This window comes from Rhinolophus hipposideros, assembly GCF_964194185.1.
Source record: "Rhinolophus hipposideros genome assembly, chromosome: 22".
Lineage (NCBI taxonomy): Eukaryota > Metazoa > Chordata > Mammalia > Chiroptera > Rhinolophidae > Rhinolophus > Rhinolophus hipposideros.
Window position 1 is genome coordinate 17,551,570 of NC_138068.1, and position 17,956 is coordinate 17,569,525.

The following is a 17,956-nucleotide window of genomic DNA, read 5'->3' on the forward strand; positions in this document are numbered from 1 at the left end:
AGCCCTTCGGAGGAGAAAGATGTTGGTCACTGCAAGAGACGAGGACTTGGGAAACTTCATTTGCTTCAACAAGTATTTATTGGGCGCCTACTGTATGCAAGGCACTGTGGAATTCCAAATTATACCTTTTCCCTCACCGTTAAAAAAAAAAAAAAGCATCTGAAGAACATGAGTTGATACCCTAAGAAAAACACTATACAGTACATGGCTTCTTTAGCTACTGAGAACCCACAGTTTAATTCCACATTGAACGGGTGGATTACCTCCCATCTCTCCGTCTCAGGAAAAGAGGCTGTCATGGAAATCCTTACAACAGACCATTTAACACAACTCATTGTTTCATGTAAACATAGAAATCTTTTTTTTTTTATGAAGACATAACCTGAATGGATTTTTAAATGCTGAATGAAGAACTACTGCCAGCAGGAGTGTCAAATTACCTTCAATACATTTTTAACCATCTACTGCAAAATACATCTGAGCAAGGCTGACTCCCACTCTGGGTCAAGTTCCACCTTCTAGCAGAAATAAATACTCTCAAAGACTCTGCCTCTCTAAAAATCAGTCTGCAGAGCCTGACAAGTACTTCCTCAGTGTAGGCAGAAGTAACCATTTGTGGAGGCCTCACGACATTACTGGCCAAAGATGTAGGTTTTTGTCTTTATAAATGAATCCAGAGGAGTGTGGGCTGCTCTGAAGTAGAGGACTGGGAAATGGAGGGCAGCATGTATGTACGCATACGCGCCGGTGCGTGTGGGAAGGGCAGGGCAGGAGGGGGTCGACCTACCTTGTAACTATTCCAGTCAAAAGGCCAATGGGCAGAAGGGGGGGGTAAAGGGGGAGGAGGAAGCACTGGACAAAAGGGAGAGTAGCTGAACAAGGAAAGGATTAAACCTGACAGAAGCGCCCCTCACTGTCCTCAGTGCTCCCAGCTAGAGGAGGAGGAAGGAAGCCTCCATCCCCCAAACGTGGGAAAGGAGTGGAGGGACTACCTGCCTCTGTCCCTTGGGTGACGCTCTCCTTGTCACTGAATGCCATGCTCATCCACCTCCTGGTGCGCTTGTCACACGCAGTAACTACACTGTTTAAGCCACGGCCCAAGCCGTCCTGGCTTCGCCCCAAAGGTTATGATCACATGCTAGCGAACCTACCATGGGGACGACGAGGCTGTCATTGGGGTTAAACACGCTCCTCTGCCACTATTTTACTCAAAGACTCTTAACAAGGGCAGCTGGGTGAACTCAGTGACCATGAACTCAAACCCATACCAGTGAAAGGTCCAAGGGTCCTCACCATGCTCCTTTTAGGTCGATGTTACTTTGAGCGGAAGGAACCAGCGCTCCTACGCTGTTTGTGTCTTACGTGCTGGGGCTTCATGCCTTTGGGGGCTGCACAGTCCTGAATCCATCCCTCCTTCCCTGGGAGACCATAAAGTCTTTCAGATCACAAACTGTATTTAACACAGCTATTCACTTACCAAAACCATTCGAATTACAAAAAATTGCCAGAAATTAGAGTAAATTAAAGGACCAGGAAGCCCACCCCTGACAGGCACACCACAGTATACTGTGCTGACAGTAAAACGAAGCCAAAGGTAAAAGTTTTATCTGAAAAATCACATTGAGGGAAGTACACCTACATCAGTTATTTTTAACCTCTGGAATGTTATGAGTTACACAAGCCTTCTTTGTTCACGTCCTCTAGAACAAAGGCCCATTTTCCCCTTGAACCATCAATCTGGAATTTCCATGAAAAGTTGTTAAACCTCACCTTATACCTGCTGAGCTATGAAAACATTTTCAGGGTAGAACTTGCTAAACTTTATCATAATCCCCTTCCCCCATGCTACCATCTCGAAATATCAATTTATTGCCCAAATGAAAAAGAAAATCAATTACTGAAAAACATTATACCTGAATGGAAACTGGAGTCATAGAAGGTGGAGGTTTCCTTTACCTGAGCTTAAAACAAACACGAAGAAGAAAAGTACGGCAAACTTAAAACCAAGAGCCATTATGCCCACATTTCTTGCTTACAGATGACAAAATACACACTTCTGGAACAAAAATATCTGCACAGGGATTCAGGCCCTACACTATCCCGCACCCCCTAATTAAACTACCAAAACATCAAACCAAACAGGCCACTGTAGCCCTGACCTACAGAATCTACTGACATCAGAGTTCAAGTGTGAAATCACCCCTATACAACTGTGATCACTTCTTCTTTGGACTTTAAATGTCACTTGTCTTAACATAAAATAATCTTAATAAAGAAGAACGCACATAAGATTAGGAGAAATGAGCAGTGTATACTCTAGCACTGTAACAGGAATCTTTGTAAGGAAGTTCTGGGTCTGGCCATCTCGAAACATTTATCCCTGGCAGAAAAGTAGCAGCGAGGTAACAGAAGAATTTCCAAATGACAACAACCGCCATTTCTAACAGCAGCCGCCCGAAAGGGTGGTCACTAATGTTTGTCAATGATGATGGAAACCAGTAGCTCTCTGGGAGAGATCTGATTTAGTAGCAGTGAGAGGCTATTTCCTGAACCACAAATTAGAATCCTTCATAAACTACTGCAGTCTCCTGCTTGGTCCTGAAATAAGAGACAGTGGATAAAACCAAATAATTTTCAATCTTTGTTGTAAATTTACATTTCTTACTATTTAACCAAGAAATACCAAGGAATTACAAATGTTTAACCTGTCATTGTATCACCGAGCTAGACAACACTGCTGAAAGTGGAGGCATCGCTGCTGTCATAGCCTTTAACCCCACAAACTCCATTTGTGTCCCCAGTAAAGGACAAGGCTGTGCCTCCATTTGAGATCTGTTCCTGGGCCGCCCAGAAACTAAGGCCTTCAGTCAGGTCTGTGCATTGATGAGAACAACAACTTTCTGAAATTGGAGAGAGAATGAAATATTTTAATGTCAGACTTCTTAGCTGAGTGGAAAACATTTATGTTCTTTTCTGTCAGCTGGACAGTTGGATGACAAATGGACCTACGAGCGAGCAGAAAGATGAGATTTCTTTCCTTCTCCTCCACGCTGTCAACAAGAGTCTTTAAATGTCCTGGAAGATTCTGAGACAGATTTTAATTTTGGACACAACCTCCTAAAAAGTGAGGTATAAAACTATCTTCAACTTCTAATTTGCAAATTTGATACTACCAATGCACGTGTTTAACTGAGATGCATAAAACCTTTCTCCTCAAAAGGCTTAGATTTAACTAAAATTGTCATTTTAAAAAGGAAGTTTATGGCTAAAATGTATATCATCATTATCAGCAGGAGTATGATTGTGTCTGGGAGCCCATTTCACTAGAAAGCCAGAAGTCTTCTATCAAATGGGTTTATAATGTTTCTTCTATCTGGTGATTAAACAGTAAGCTCTTGGGGAGTGATGTTTTTTATTTTTACAGTGATCACCTATTCAATTGTTTTGCTTTGATATTATGGCCCCAAACTGAAGTTCAAGAGTCCTAGACAGACAGTGGTCTAAGAACTGCAGCTTCTGAGTCCAACCTCCTGGAAGAGCGAAGTATAAAACTCTGGCTCCAGCTGCTTGTTCCGGTACTTGTTGACAATGTCGGCGATTTTCTGTTTCCGGCGGACGTGTGGCGGACTGTAGGAGTCGCTCTCCAGTCTCTTTCTTCTACAAATATTAATTACAGTCTGCCTCACCAGAAAACCTTGAAAACAGAGAGTTTTAAAATCAGTGTGAACAATCAGTCAGGTAGGTGAACCGTCAGTACTGATGTGAACCACTCTCCTCAAACTCTAACTGTATCATTTCATTCCATTTGCAAAACGGCCCATCCCCGGAGACAAGGACAGAGCTCCACTAAGACAAAACTGTCAGAGAAACACACAATGGCAAGGAAAAACGGAATCAAAATCTGGTCTGAAAACCCACTTCCTGCCCTGGATTACAAACAACAATCTTCATTTTCCAATAGGAAGTTTGTGAATTATAGTTCTACTCATACTCACTAGATGAAGCACAGTTTGGAACAAAACTAAACATGCTTCCTTTTTACCAAGCCCACAGCATTTTTCACATGTGGGACCTATTAAGTAATGTCACTGTTTCCTTATTTCTACTTCTTTTTGGGTCATAAAAATGTTAAAGAGAAAAAGAACTCTTAACTCGTCAGCTGCATGTGAAGACCTTACCGAGTGCTCGCCTGCTGACAATCATCCCATCCACAAGAGGGATGACCATGTTAAATTTTCCAGTGGCTCCTTGAATTTTTATCCGGAATAATCCAGTGTTTAACGGGTGGATGAAGATGACGGGAACTTCTTTTTCAAGAGTGGTAGATCTTAAGAAAAGAAAACTTTCTTTACCCCAGATAATCAAGGGTTGAAGTCCCTCACGTATAATACAAGAATACCATGGGAACTTGTTGCCAAGCAGTGTTTGAGAAGAGCCAAGAAGAGTCAGTCTGCTCAGAGTCCTCTTTCTGAGGGCCCAGGATGAAGCTGCCAACACCTGACCCTAAATACCATCACTGGGTAAGGCTTGTTAACCTGACAAAAAAGGCACTAAAAATGTGCTTAGAGAACCACTGGGACACAGGGTAGAAGAAAAGAGCAGAGAAATCTATTGCGCGGAGCTGCCAATCTAGCAACCAACTACGGACGGGCCTTTCACTTAGTTCCTCCTCCTTACAGGGAACAAAAGGGGCTGTTCGGAGTGCAGGGAATTCCACTACAGCCAACGCTGACAGAGAAGTGAGAGTCCAGCTCAAGCCCACTATGGGAACCCCTGATGTCATTTTTTTTCAGGGGTGGACGGAGGAGGTTGGGAGAGCCTCCTCAGCAGAGGTGACCAATGGCCACATCTTGGCTGAGCCAAAGTCATCCAAGCCGCTGACAGATAATGGGCACTATAGCCAACAACTGTACCTTTGGAAAACTGAATGACACCGTATGCGTCAGGGACATGCCAATGCATCTATAGGTACTTGTGTGACTCTGTGGTGCTACATGTCAGGGTTGGTTGTTTTTTCCTTTTGCAACACGGGGAGCTTTCTTTCTGTGCAGGTAAAGTGATTTTGACCAAAGCGACAGTGAGGCAATTTTTTAAGACGTTAAATAAAAATCGATCCTATACTAATTCTGCCCCCAAGACAAATTCTAAACTTCACTAATCTACCAATAAAATACAAATTTTACAGTCTGAGATTTTTTTTTTTTTTTAGTCTGAGAATTTTTGACCTAAAAAGATTTTTAAAAAGTATAAGACACTTACAAGTTCTCTTCCAAACTGTTCTAGAAAAGTCCATCTCATGAAAACTACTCTAGTCTCTTTAGTAAGTCAGTGTCATGGAGAAAAAGTAAAAACAGGGCTGTTCCGGATTAAAAGAGACTGAAACAATACAGGGTGCAAGGTCCTGAAGTGGATTCTGATTTGAAAAAATTATCTGTAAATGATGTTTAGGGAAAATGGATACATGTGAATATAAACTGGTTACTACATGAAATTAAGGAATTGTTAGTAACTTTATTATTGTGATAATGTCATCTTTATTGGAAAAGTGTTCTTCATTTTTTGGAGATGCATACTGATGTAATTAGAATGTTAGGATACCTGTAATTCACTTTAAAATACTTCCGCATAAAAAATACAAAGCTTTAAGAATGACTTGCCCTCTTCTAGAAATTTTGAAATGTTAAAATAAATCATCTTTACTTACTCCATTCCTACAACAATCATTTAACAAGGTTAGACTAAATTCATCTTACATGCAATACGAATCAGACCATGTAAATAGAAGGGAACTTACTCCAAATCCAAATATCAAGTTTAGCTTGAACATCAAGGTAGGTCTACTGAGATGTGCAAAATGAGGTTAGCATTTGGGTTCAGATCCTTTTCTCATTTATTTACTGAATATGTGATGCCGAGGAACCTCTATGAGCCTATTTTATCTCATTTGTAAAACGAAGATGATAATTGTACTGCTGGAGATATTTTAAAGTATGTGTTTCAATCAAAAACAGGCAAGCAAAAAGCCTTGGAACTATAATGCCTATACAGATACATTGTTACTATTCTTGCAATCATATTATTTTCTTTTTATCCTTTGCGTGCTACAATAAAAATCTTAACATTATAATAAAGTTAGTATTGCATTTTACTTAGAAATACGTTTCCATTAAATAGCTCATGTGATGAGGCTATTTTAACTAGAAATACTTTTCCATTAAATAGCTCATTTGATGAGGCTATTTTAACTATCTACCCAGAATGTTTTGACCAATTTAACTCCATTATGTCTATCTAACATTGCTATCCTGTTATTACAGTCTTCATTAATACTTAATTGCCTTCATGTTTTCTTTTGCTGCAGATAAATGTAAAGCAGCAATTAAATTATGCCATTTAAAAATCCTGCTAATTTGATCACCTTGTGCATTTATCTACCAACTTCTTTGATTCTTTTTCTCTAATTATGTTTATTATTGCCTTCATCCCTTCTGTTTCACTGTCTATTTCTTGATTAAACTTCAATCAACATACTCTAAAAAATAGTTTTCTCTATACTTAAAGACATGCTGATAAACTTCCAGCAAATAAGAGTGTACCTCAGAGAAGTGCTACTATTTGCAGTAGTTTCCACACCAGTACTGATTTCTGTCATCAGGTCTGAGAGGGGAAAGTTTTCTGAAAGAAAATAATAACATTACAATTAATATCTCCCTCCTATTTCCCAAATAATAGGAAATCTAATTTTTTAATCTCTTTACACAAGCAGGCAACAAACATATGACTGTGCTCTCCTACAATGCATAATCCTAACCCTCACAAATACAAAAATTCTCCCTCAAGACATACCTCTGCCAAGTTCATCTAAAGCAGAGATTTTTACAGAACATAATCTGCAGTCTTTTGAGGGCTTGGAAAGGGTTTTGGAGGGACTGGAAAGTAGCTATCACACTTTCCCACAAACTCTGAGCTGGATGAGAGTGTAGGCTAAATATGCATTTCTAATGCTCTTATGTTGCTGATATAAAAGTCACAAAGAAGTTATCCACAGCAGAATTCCTAAGGACAAATGACTCTTCACACTAAAACTAGACAGGAGGGTTCGTGGGAAGAGGATGAGGGAAATGCACCGACCCCCACCCCCTTTCCAGAGGTCCTGGGGCAAGTGGGACCAAATGGGAACAAACCGTTAACTGTCACACCACGCACAGCTAAACACTCTGTATCGAATAGACTCATTAAATCTTCACGACTATGAAATAAGTAGGTGCCATGAGTGTCTCCATTTAATAACGAGTCATCTAAGACTAAGGAAATGAGTGCGTGGTGGAGCCGGGATCCAAACCCAGGCTTGCCAACCTCCAGTCCCAGCCCTTGGCCGCCACACCGCGACCGTGCTGCTGCTCCCTTTAGACATTTACCAAGTCACTGTCATTCTGCTGTAACTGCATGTACGGGCAGAGTCCTTATACAGTACCTATATCATCATAGCGTTCTACCCAGACTACAGAAACTCTTGTCTCAGGTCCGAGGGGAGGCACAGGGCGACCCTGAGGCAGCTTCTTCATTCTGGAACTGGGACTGAGCTGCATGAGGCAGAGAAAAGCAGAAGAGGAGGAAAAAGGGAAAAAGAACAGGCTTAATAAAGTTACAACCATACATGTACCCAGCTGCCCAGTGACGTAAGTAGCAAGTCATGGGAAATCAGTTCAGAAAAAAAATGTGAAAGACATTTGCCACCAAGCTCTTAATTGGCTTCTCTCTTTATCAAGCCTCAATCTAAAACAAGGAACTGAAGGTCTAAAATCCTCAAGGGGAAAAAAGGTAAGGAATACCGAACAATCACAATTGATATGAATAAAAATAAAATTTGCGGGAATGTCTTCATGAGCGCTTGAAGGACTTGAGTCTCTCCATAGGGCCAGAAAGCAGCATGCTTCTCCATCACAGCAACATTGCTGATTTGCCTGGGAGCCTTATCTCTTAAATGTCCCATCCACAAGCTCTTCCTAGTTCTCAGACCAACTGCAATGGAGGGCACAAAAATTCCTTTTTCTTGTCAGCAAAAAGGGAAAAGAAAAGTTGCTTAAGTCTTCACTATTAGGTACCGTTTGCTTGTGGCTCCCCGGCCCACCCAATTGGCTTTAAGTTTCTTTGAAAGGCTAATAGGACCATGTGGTTCCCAGCAACTGGCGTGGCACACTGAGCCCCATCACTGTTAGGGCATGAAGCTGAGCTGAGTTAATGCTAAAGCCCTAAACAACGCTATGTGTACAGAGGAAGAACCCCACACTTACATTGAATTTTAAAAATAAAACTGCTTTCTTAGCACAAAAATATACACGTCTTTCCTAGATGACCAGAGACCATGGCAATCAATTCCCCCGATTCTTGTTGCCATTGTGGAATTCACAGAAAATGCCTGAAAAAGAGCTTTCCCTCAAAGTAGTGACAGACATGCAACCCACTCAGAGACTATTTTCTTAGCATCGTGGCTCCTCATCGGCTTTGAATCTCTGACTTTCTCCATCTCTGACTTCCACTACTAGACGTAAAGGGCTCCTGTGAGTAGGTCAGGCCTACCTAGATAATCTCCCTTTTGATTAACTCAAAGTAACCTTAATTACAGCCACAAAATCCCTTTTCCCTGTAATGTAACAATCACAGGCTATCTCATCATATTCACAGGTTCCACCCACATACAAGCGGATGACATTATACAAGGGCAAGAGTCATTGGAGATGGTCATAGAAGTCTGCCTAACATACTGACCTTTTTTCCTCCAACACTGCTAACGTGTTTTTTGTTTTTTTGTTTTTGCATCTATTAAGATAATGATCACTTTTCTTTTTTTAGTTTGTTGGTAGTCTACTGTAAAGTATGTGATAAATAAAAACAATGTGGTTTAAGTGTTGTCAGTCTTTGGATGTTAAGGAATAACTATGCTGGCAGTCAGAAAATGAGTACAAGGGCAGCCAATCTCTATTAGATCTGGCTAAAACCCTGCACTGCCACCCAACACGGACTTGTTCATCTCCAAACTATATTCTGTGAAACATTTTTAAATACAGCAACTCCAGATTTTCAAAATCAGCCTATTTCAGAGAGTCCTATACAACTTAACTGTTTTCCTAAATCAATTTTAAAGAGGAAAACTTCTCTCATATACTTTAAGCATATGCTCCTGTTAAAAATAATTTTTGCTGTGGAAGGAGCCAAATTAAAATCTTGTACAGTGGAAGCATGGCTTCCGTCAAGTATATACTTCTTTGGTCTTTGTTATTTTTGTGTTTTTTAAACATCAATCTTCTTACACTTAGGAACTGATCCCATACTCTTGCTTTTACTTAACTGGTTCCTTTCCAGTAAGGATTAAGAGGTAATATGAGGAGAAAACACAGGTAAAGACATAACATCCAGTGACACGGTGAGAAAAAGTATAAAAGCAAAATGCTCTCTTCTTGTATTAATAGTAGCTGCTGTGTGCCTCACTCAGTATGTTCATTCACTCACTGGGTTATTCTCCAAACTGCTACCATTTCTATGTATCCAGACCTGTTTAAGTTGAATGTCGCGTGATTAAAGGTGTCGAGCCACTGCGTACCTTTAGTGGTTATTTTTGGGACCAAATTAAAAACCTAGGCTTGAGAAGAAATGGGTGGGACAACCAAGCAGGTACCAGAATGGCAAAATCAAGAAAAACCACATAGGCTGTCTTAGGATGAACTATTTGTTGCAAGCTGAAAAAAAGGAAACTGTGAAAATTCGATTTTTAAAAATGCAGATACCAGTGAATGAGTATAGCCATAATTACTCTCTGGGTTAAAGTTAAAAGCTTTTCAGGAATGATTCTAAAATTACACCCATTTCACTACAGATTTTTGGATACACATCAATAAAGTGACTTACCCTTTGTGAGGAATTAAGATTGTCTGTGTGATTAGGGAAAAGCTCAAGTGTTAGGGAGGGCTGTTTCAGGATTCCTGGCATAAGATCCATATTTGAATCACTCTCTTGGTCTGAGATATTACTTTCCAATGAATCAGCTATGAAGGTAAAGAAAAAAAATTATAATAATACCTACTACTTCTTTGGAGCAAAAGTGTTTAAACTAATTATGCTAATCGTCTAAGCTAAGTCACTTAAGCCAAGCATTGCTTTTAGAGCCTGGGTTGGCATACTTTTCCTGCAAAGGGTCAGGTAATAAACATTTTAGGCTTTGCTGGCTAGACAGGCCTCTGTTGCACATTCTTCTTTGTATTTGATTTATAACCCTTTAAAAATGTAAAAACCCCTCTTGGTGTTCTGAATTTGGCTCGTGTGTTGTAGTGTGCCGGCTCCTGCTCTCCAGGATAAGGTAAGACTAGAAAATGTTTGACTTTTCAGATGTAGAATATAATAAAAGCCATCTGTTATTCTCCAAATTATTTTGATTATATATCCAATCCTGTAGCATGGTGCCAAGAGCACTGGGGCATCGCAAAGCTACAGGGAGCTGGTCTCTGTGATTAAGGAGTGACCTGGCTGGAAGCAAACACAGAGTTATAAAAAACAAAAATACGGACAGACGGGGGCACAGGTGGCAGAGGATATTCCATAACAGGAATGAAGGCTCAACTGTGGGCACTACAGTGCAAGGACACTGACCAAACTCTAGAACGGGACTGGTGCGAACAGGCTGGGCCAGAGACACCAGGCAGGACCCGGCCCACAGGAGACAGACGAGGCCTGGCGTCTGGAATTGGTGGTAGTCACAGCCCTGACACAACGGCAAACACCTGCTGAGATACTGACCCCACAGAGACAGGGAGGGGCCTACAGTAGGACATTAAGGGTCCAAGTACAGAGGTGAGAAGGCTGCGAAAGTAGAGCACATGAAAAGTCAGTCGCCTGGAGATGAGACGGAAAATGTGATGGGGAGCATCCCATCCTATGGATGGTCTCAATGAAGAAGGTAGTTTTCCGCCTACTGCCTGGTCAGGCACCAAGAAATGGCCTTAATTTGCAAGAAGCAAAGATTTTAGGCAAAATAAGACTGAGTGCTCACTGAATAGTACTCAGTCACTCCTGATCCTGAAGACCAGGCTTAATCACTATCTTTTCTAGGCTGCTGAAGTTTCTCTTGCTGGTGTTAGATCAGCTGGAGGCCGCCACAAGAGCCTTCCAATTGTAAGGTTTTGTGGGGTTCCATGTAAAGGCTCTCATGCGGAAGTAGGGAAGTGCATGGAGGCTCACTCATAATTAGTGAAAGAAATGAAACAAACTGAAAAACAGGGCTTCCATGTATTGATTAGATTTTAAAAAGACAAAAATGGGTTGAAGTGGGTCTCCTTCACTATTTAAATATTATTGTTAGAGGGTCAGTGTGCTTGTCTTTAATTACTTTCCTTAAGAAAGTTAAGAGGGGCTAATGTCCTGTACCTTTGCATAATCTAAAAGCTATCAGGCCTTAGAGGCAAAAGAAAGCCTTCAGAATCTCTCCCAATGCAATAATACTGCACAAACCAGTGGATACAAAAATAGATCCTAAAGCAGCACCACATAAATCATGCTCTTACTTAAGGACTCCACAGGAGAAGGAACCACAAAAGCTATTTCCGTAAGGGCATCGGCATAATACAGCACCTTCTTCTGTCCATTGAAAATGTTAGCCCCGACATCTTCAGAGGAAATCACTTCATCTAGGAATGAGAAACACTGCATTACTGCTCCAAAAAGCAGGAAAGCCCAATTTCATCTTACTTCATGAAATTTTAATTGGTGAATAAAGCGGTAATAGATAGAATGTACATTTCCAACAACAAGCAGTTTGTGTGTAAGAATACACTATAAGCGTTCATTAAATGTCTTTACACTAACTTTAAGTCATAAAATCTTACATCATTTCTGAAACGACTCTGAATCAGACCACTTCTGATTAGCGGGGCCTTTGGCTCACCTTTATGAGGCAGATTAAAGGAACAGTCTTTCGGGAAGAGGTAATAATCAGGGGGAACAAGGCCACCAGGCCCTCTGCAGGGAGTCAGAGCAGGTGTCTGAGTGTGTGTACTCTTGTTTTCAAGGCATTTCTGTCCCTGGTCTCTCTCTGCTGCTCCTCCTCAGCTCTGCTTCTATTCCCCTTCCCACAGTGGTCAGTGATATAAAATGTAGAGGCAGTTTTAGTAATAGTGTCCGTTCTAAGCCAGCAAGATTCACTAACAGCGGTAACATTTCCTGAGTTAGTACACTCCTCTGTTAAAATGAACACAATGTCCTGCCAGTAGTAATACATAAAATACCAACAACCTGACAAAAAATCGCAAAAAGGAAATGGAAAGGAGTTCTCAGGAAAGAAATAAAAATATGAAAAGATGCTAAAACTCAATCATAACTGAAAATAGCAAAGTTCTCACCTAACAGATTGGAAGATACCTAATGTTGGTGAGGATGGGGCAAACAGGAAGGTTAGACCAGAGGTTAGCAAACTTTTCCTGTAAAGGCTCAGAGAGTGAAATAGGCTTTGTAGGCCATGTGATCTCTGCCACAGTACCCAAGTTGGCCACTGTAGCATGAAAGCAGTCATGAACAATACATAAATGAGTGTGGCTGAGTTCCATTAAAACTATTTATAAAAATAGGCATACGCTGTAGTTTGCCGACCCCTGGTTTAGATGCTGGGAAGGTATTTCGCATCTACTGTAGTAGACGCTATGGTTACTGCCCCAATACCCACTCTACCCTCCCCTACTCTGCCTGCAGCAGGCATGAACTGTGGGGGGGACTGACCCTTCACACCAGTTCTACTTTGTCTATATTTCTCTATCAGGGTCATTCCATCTCTCCTGCTATAGCAACAGGTCTGGGGTGGTCCAATCACTGAGTATCTCAGGACTGGGGACTAGGTAGGTTCTGAGACCCAGCTACTCTCTCCTCTTCAGGTTAGTGTGGAACTGCCTTTTTGCAACGAGAATAGCCACACTGGGGATACAGCTGACATATGGAGAGCAGAGCTAAAGGAAAACTGCAGAGAAATAGGAGTACTGATCAAGTGACAACAAAAGTGTACACTAATCTCTGGAATTCAGTTACAGGGGGCAATCAATGACTAAAACCTAAGCCAGTGTGGGTCAGGTTTTCTGTTACTTGCAACCATAAGCATCCAACTGATACTTTTATCAAACTGAAAACCGTGCATATCCTTTATCAGTTCCCCTCGTGGGAGTGTAGTCTATAAATATACTCAAGCACATATTAAAGGATATGTGCAAATGAAAATTAGAATATATCCCCCAATACTTTTTTGATTCAACCTTGGTTGAAATTAGAAAAAAACTACGGGCTACGGATCACAAGTCACAGGGGTATTTAATGGGAAACGTTGAGAGAAGTATAATCTTGTTGACAGAAGGACTCTGACAATTCAAAGCATTGGACGCAAGCATTACCTACTTCAGAGAGATAATATTAACTTTCCAGTGACTGCAGGAGCCCTCAGAACAAAGAACATTAGCCAGGTGGGGCAAAGGTCTTAAGTTTAAATTTATACTTGCTCTGGTACTTGTTATCCTGATGACATTTCCTCAGGAGGATTTGAGATGGGCATGGATCTCTCAGAGATAGTCAGCTGCTTACTAAAAAGGTTTTCATATAATATCCCAAGAATATAACCTTTAATGATAGCCACAAAGTCTACAGAACACATCTGTTAACAGAAAACTGTTATTTATTAGACAAAATACACTTATTAGGAAACTGTATTGTTGCTACAGATAACCTACATTTATTAGAATATTGTTTTTAAAAATGGAATTTGTTTACTCAAACTATAAAAAAGAACTTACTAGCCTTGTGATAAGCCATTCATTTTATATTAATTAGTCTCTCTTTATATATAAAATTTATTCACTTATGATTTTTCCCCCCATATACACAGAAAATAGCTGGAAGAATACACAAATCATTATTAAGTGACCTCACGTGAGGACTAGGACTAGTGGAAGATTTTTCCTTTATATGTTTCTGTTTATTTTTTTAATAAGACTACAAAAGCATAGTAAAGGGGGGAAATCAAGAGTAACAAAACAAGAAAAAACAAATGTCCATTATGAGCTTTACCTTGCTCGGGTCCTTCACCATCATCACAACTGTTAATAGACCAACTGGTGGAAACATGCCCAGTCCAACCAGGGTGTCTGCCCACATCTACTGACCAGCCAAGGGAGAGCAAAAATTCTAGGAAATGTGGCTGAACATTTCTGGAAGACTCCACATTCTTTAAAATCTGAAAAACATACCAGTCATCAGCTATAATGAAGGAAACAAAAGAGCATTATCAAAATAAATCTTCATAAAAATCAGTTAGCTTTGAAGTAGCTGACAAATCAAGTCTAAGCTCAGAATAAATTTGGGAATGTGTCACTGTAGTTAAAAATGCATGTTTTCGAGTTAGATTTTAATTCAAATCTTGGCTATGCCTTGGACAAGTTTCTTAACCTCCCTGTTTCAGTTTCTTCATCAATAAAGTGGGGGGGGAAATAATAACAGTTGTGAAGATTAAGGGTGATATTGCAAGTAAAGCCCTTAGAAACCCATCTAGCAAAACAATTTTTGAACCAGACATATTTACTAAATGTAAACAAAAAATACTATTAATATGTCCCTGCCTTCACAGAGGTTACTGTCTGGTTAGTGGAAACATTCCATAGATATGTAATTATACATGAGTGTAAAAACATCCTTCTCTTAGTCCAAAGAAGAGAATGCAGCCATTCCAGAAAAAAAATGAAGTGACCTGGAGGTTCTCCCCTCTTCACTAAGTACCAAATTTAATACCTGGGTTTTTTACTGTCCCCCAAAAGAAAAGCCCCTGGTTCTCTGGGGGTGCATTTGCCCTCCAGAGGACATTTGGCAATGTCTGGAGACATTTTTGTTACCACAACTGGTGGCTACAGGTATCTAGTGAGGAGAGGCCAGAGGTGCTGTTAAATGTCCGATTTACAGGACAACTCCCAGTACAAAGAAGTAGCCTGCCCAAAATAGGAAGTGATGCTGTTGAACAGCCTACGCTAAAGGAAGGAAAATGAGACATCCCATACAAATTAAAAACAAAAGGGGTGGCAAGGGTGTGTGTGGGTGTGTATGTGTGTAAATGTATTTTAAACATAAGATTCTGAAATATAACATTCTCTTAGCCCACTCGACCTTCTGCATTGCGATCAGCAGGCGCAGGATCCTGGAATCACTGTTTTTAAAAGTTCCTCCAAAAGACTGATGCAGCCAGTCCACGTATCACTGATGCAGTTCATACAATGCTAATCTATGTCGAGACCACCAGGAGGCCTGACAACAGCAAAATCTGGGGTGTTACATCTATTACTTCTCAGTCCTCTGGACATCACTGCTGGGCCATCATCTCTCAAACACATCATCTCTTAAACATTTCTCTTTAGAAGAGAAGTTCTTCTTTAGTTCACCCATATCCCTTCATATGCTTATAAGTGCCAGGAAACTGACTTGATAGTCAGTTCTAGTTTTCTTCCAATTAAAATTTTTATTCATTAGTCAAACTTTTCAATAAACAATTTCTGGAAAGTTAGTCAAGATGCAGTAAGTGAGTCCAGTTCAAATTGAAGGCCACTGGCTGGTAGCCGGAAATTCGTTTGCATCTCCACTGTAGCTAGGGAAAGCAGGTCTCAGCCACGCTAAAGGGGGCCTCTGAGAATCTTCATTGTTTCCTACTCACCCTCAGTCCCTGGACAGCTAAGGAACCTAAATTGGTTTGCATTACCTCAAAGGTGTGTATCTTCTTTCACAGGTAGGAGAAAAATGGCCCCATTATTCTCATCTGAACCATGCATTAGACTTCCTTCAAAACAGATTCCCAACCCCTGCAATTAACCCAATTCTACTGAGGCTCTTCCAAAAAGTTGAGTCCACCAATCTCATCCCTGGCTACCACCAGCCCACATTCTCCCAAGATCCAAGCATAATGGACCCCACAATGAATTTTGTGAAGGCGGATTTCTCTCTTACCTCCAGGGCCCTTACGCATGTTATTCCTTTGTTAGTACAACCTGCTTCTACCTTTTTACCTATTGTCAGTGCATACCTCAAACACTAGCTGAAAGGTCTTTTCCTCGAAGGATGCCTTGTTAAAGCCAGATTAAGTTTGCCTGTTATGGCTGCTGTTAATATGCTCCTATGCTCAGCATACTTTGCTATGGTTTTTATTTAATCCTCTGTCTTCCCCTCTAGACAGTAGTTGTAGGAGGCTAACAGCCATGTAGATCTTGTTCACCACTATACCGCTGGCACCTAACCAACAGCAGACACTTAATAAACAGTTACTGAATAAATTACCTCAAATGAGAAAAACTTTCCAGTAAATCAATCTTGTTTTCTAGTAGCTCACCAATAATTTGGAATAGTGCTTCTAGTATAAAGATTTAGCATCTTTGGTAAGTTTCTTTCGGTATGCTCAATTTGAGTAGCTAACGGTCTTATGATGACTACAAGAAAGTTCGCAGTCACAGCGCCCCACGTATCTGAATACTATACAAAGAGCTTCTTGTGGCCCTTCCTAGTCACATTCAGTTACTACCTGCCTAGGCCATGTTTCACTTACTCATTTCCAACAGCCAATTTGCTGTTTTTCATTCTCATCTATCGTAGTTTTCTTCATCCTTCTCCTAGTCTCTTTGTCACACAGATACAACTGTGCTTTACTTATTTTTCTGTTTTTTATCCTTTATTCCAGGTGTTATTTCTCACTACACACTACTCATGCCTCAACTGAAAATCATTTGCTTGTGAAATTACCTAGAAGGTGAGCTCCTCAAGAGGAAAGACTCATTATTCACTTCTATCCCCTGGCACATTGAGCCCAGGGAAGATTCAGTAAATACTTCCTGCTATTGTTTTATTCTTAAGCAATCAGGCCTAGCTTTAGCTTTTTGTGGCTAACTTTCTGTACTTTAGTTTGTTTTAGGAATCTAAATTCCTTAAGAGGAAGAAAGACATGCTATAGCTTGGCTCTAAATCACACTAACTGAGAATCAAAGGACTGGGGACTCCAAGCAACAGTTTTCATTAATTCAGTTTCTGAACTGGTTCACAATGATTCTTTAAGCATCAAGTATAACACATCTCCTACTATGGATAAGCACAAGCTACATAAAATTTTGTGTATTTATGAGCATAAAAAATTACCCCCATAATTCGGAAACCTTACCTCCTGGTTTGTTTTCTGACCTGGTTTCATATAGAAAATAAAAACTGTGTCGAAGGGACGACATGGCAAGAGATCCAGATACCCAATGTCATCAAAAAATCCAGGTATTGTGGCGTCAAGTGCAATAAGGTGAGGAGGTAGACGACTATTTGCAGGTTCCTACCACCAAAGGAAGAAAGGAGAAATGATTACCTCTTTTCACTATTCTAAGTATAAAAGCAGTATTTGTTCATGGTTTAACAACTAGTAAGCATGAAACATACAAAGTGGCAGGAATAACCACATAATCCTCAACTAAAGAAACAATTTAACAATCTTGTGTTTACTTCCTTCCCGTTCTTTTATTTGCCTTTTTCTTAAAGACAACTGAGATCATATCATTGGGTTGGTGCAAAAGTAACTGAAGTTTAAAAGGTTGAAAAAAATTGCAAAAAACCACAATTACTTTTGGACCGATCTAATACTTATTTAATTCTGGATCCGATTTTCTCTATAATGTATTATGCTTTCTAGAAAATAATTGTAATGCATTTTTTCCTCATTCATTGCTGACGGAAATGTAAAGTGGTATAGCTACTTTGGAAGACAGTTTGGTGGTTTCTTAACAAAGCTAAACATAGTCTTACCATACAACACAGCAATTGCACATCTTGGTATTTACCCAAATGAATTAAGAACTTATGTCTAACGAAAACTTAAACATAAATGTTTATGGCAGCTTTATTTATAATTGCCAAAACATGGAAGCAA

At 40.2% G+C, this 17,956-nt stretch overlaps 1 protein-coding gene across 7 annotated transcripts in view; it reads right to left on the minus strand.

The window, feature by feature from the left end:
* Positions 1 to 2,911: 2,911 nt before the first annotated feature.
* The window catches only part of RALGAPB (Ral GTPase activating protein non-catalytic subunit beta), an 80,736-nt gene continuing 65,691 nt past the window's right edge, over positions 2,912 to 17,956 (minus strand). For all 7 annotated transcript variants that reach the window (XM_081034274.1, XM_081034278.1, XM_081034277.1 and 4 more), the window contains 8 exons: positions 17,207 to 17,365; positions 14,092 to 14,257; positions 11,556 to 11,678; positions 9,907 to 10,043; positions 7,475 to 7,583; positions 6,597 to 6,675; positions 4,179 to 4,327; positions 2,912 to 3,694 (listed from right to left, as the gene is read on the minus strand). In XM_081034274.1, the coding sequence (XP_080890400.1) occupies positions 3,501 to 3,694; positions 4,179 to 4,327; positions 6,597 to 6,675; positions 7,475 to 7,583; positions 9,907 to 10,043; positions 11,556 to 11,678; positions 14,092 to 14,257; positions 17,207 to 17,365 (1,116 nt within the window). In that variant the 3' untranslated portion in view covers positions 2,912 to 3,500. The remainder of the gene's footprint in view (positions 3,695 to 4,178; positions 4,328 to 6,596; positions 6,676 to 7,474; positions 7,584 to 9,906; positions 10,044 to 11,555; positions 11,679 to 14,091; positions 14,258 to 17,206; positions 17,366 to 17,956) is intronic.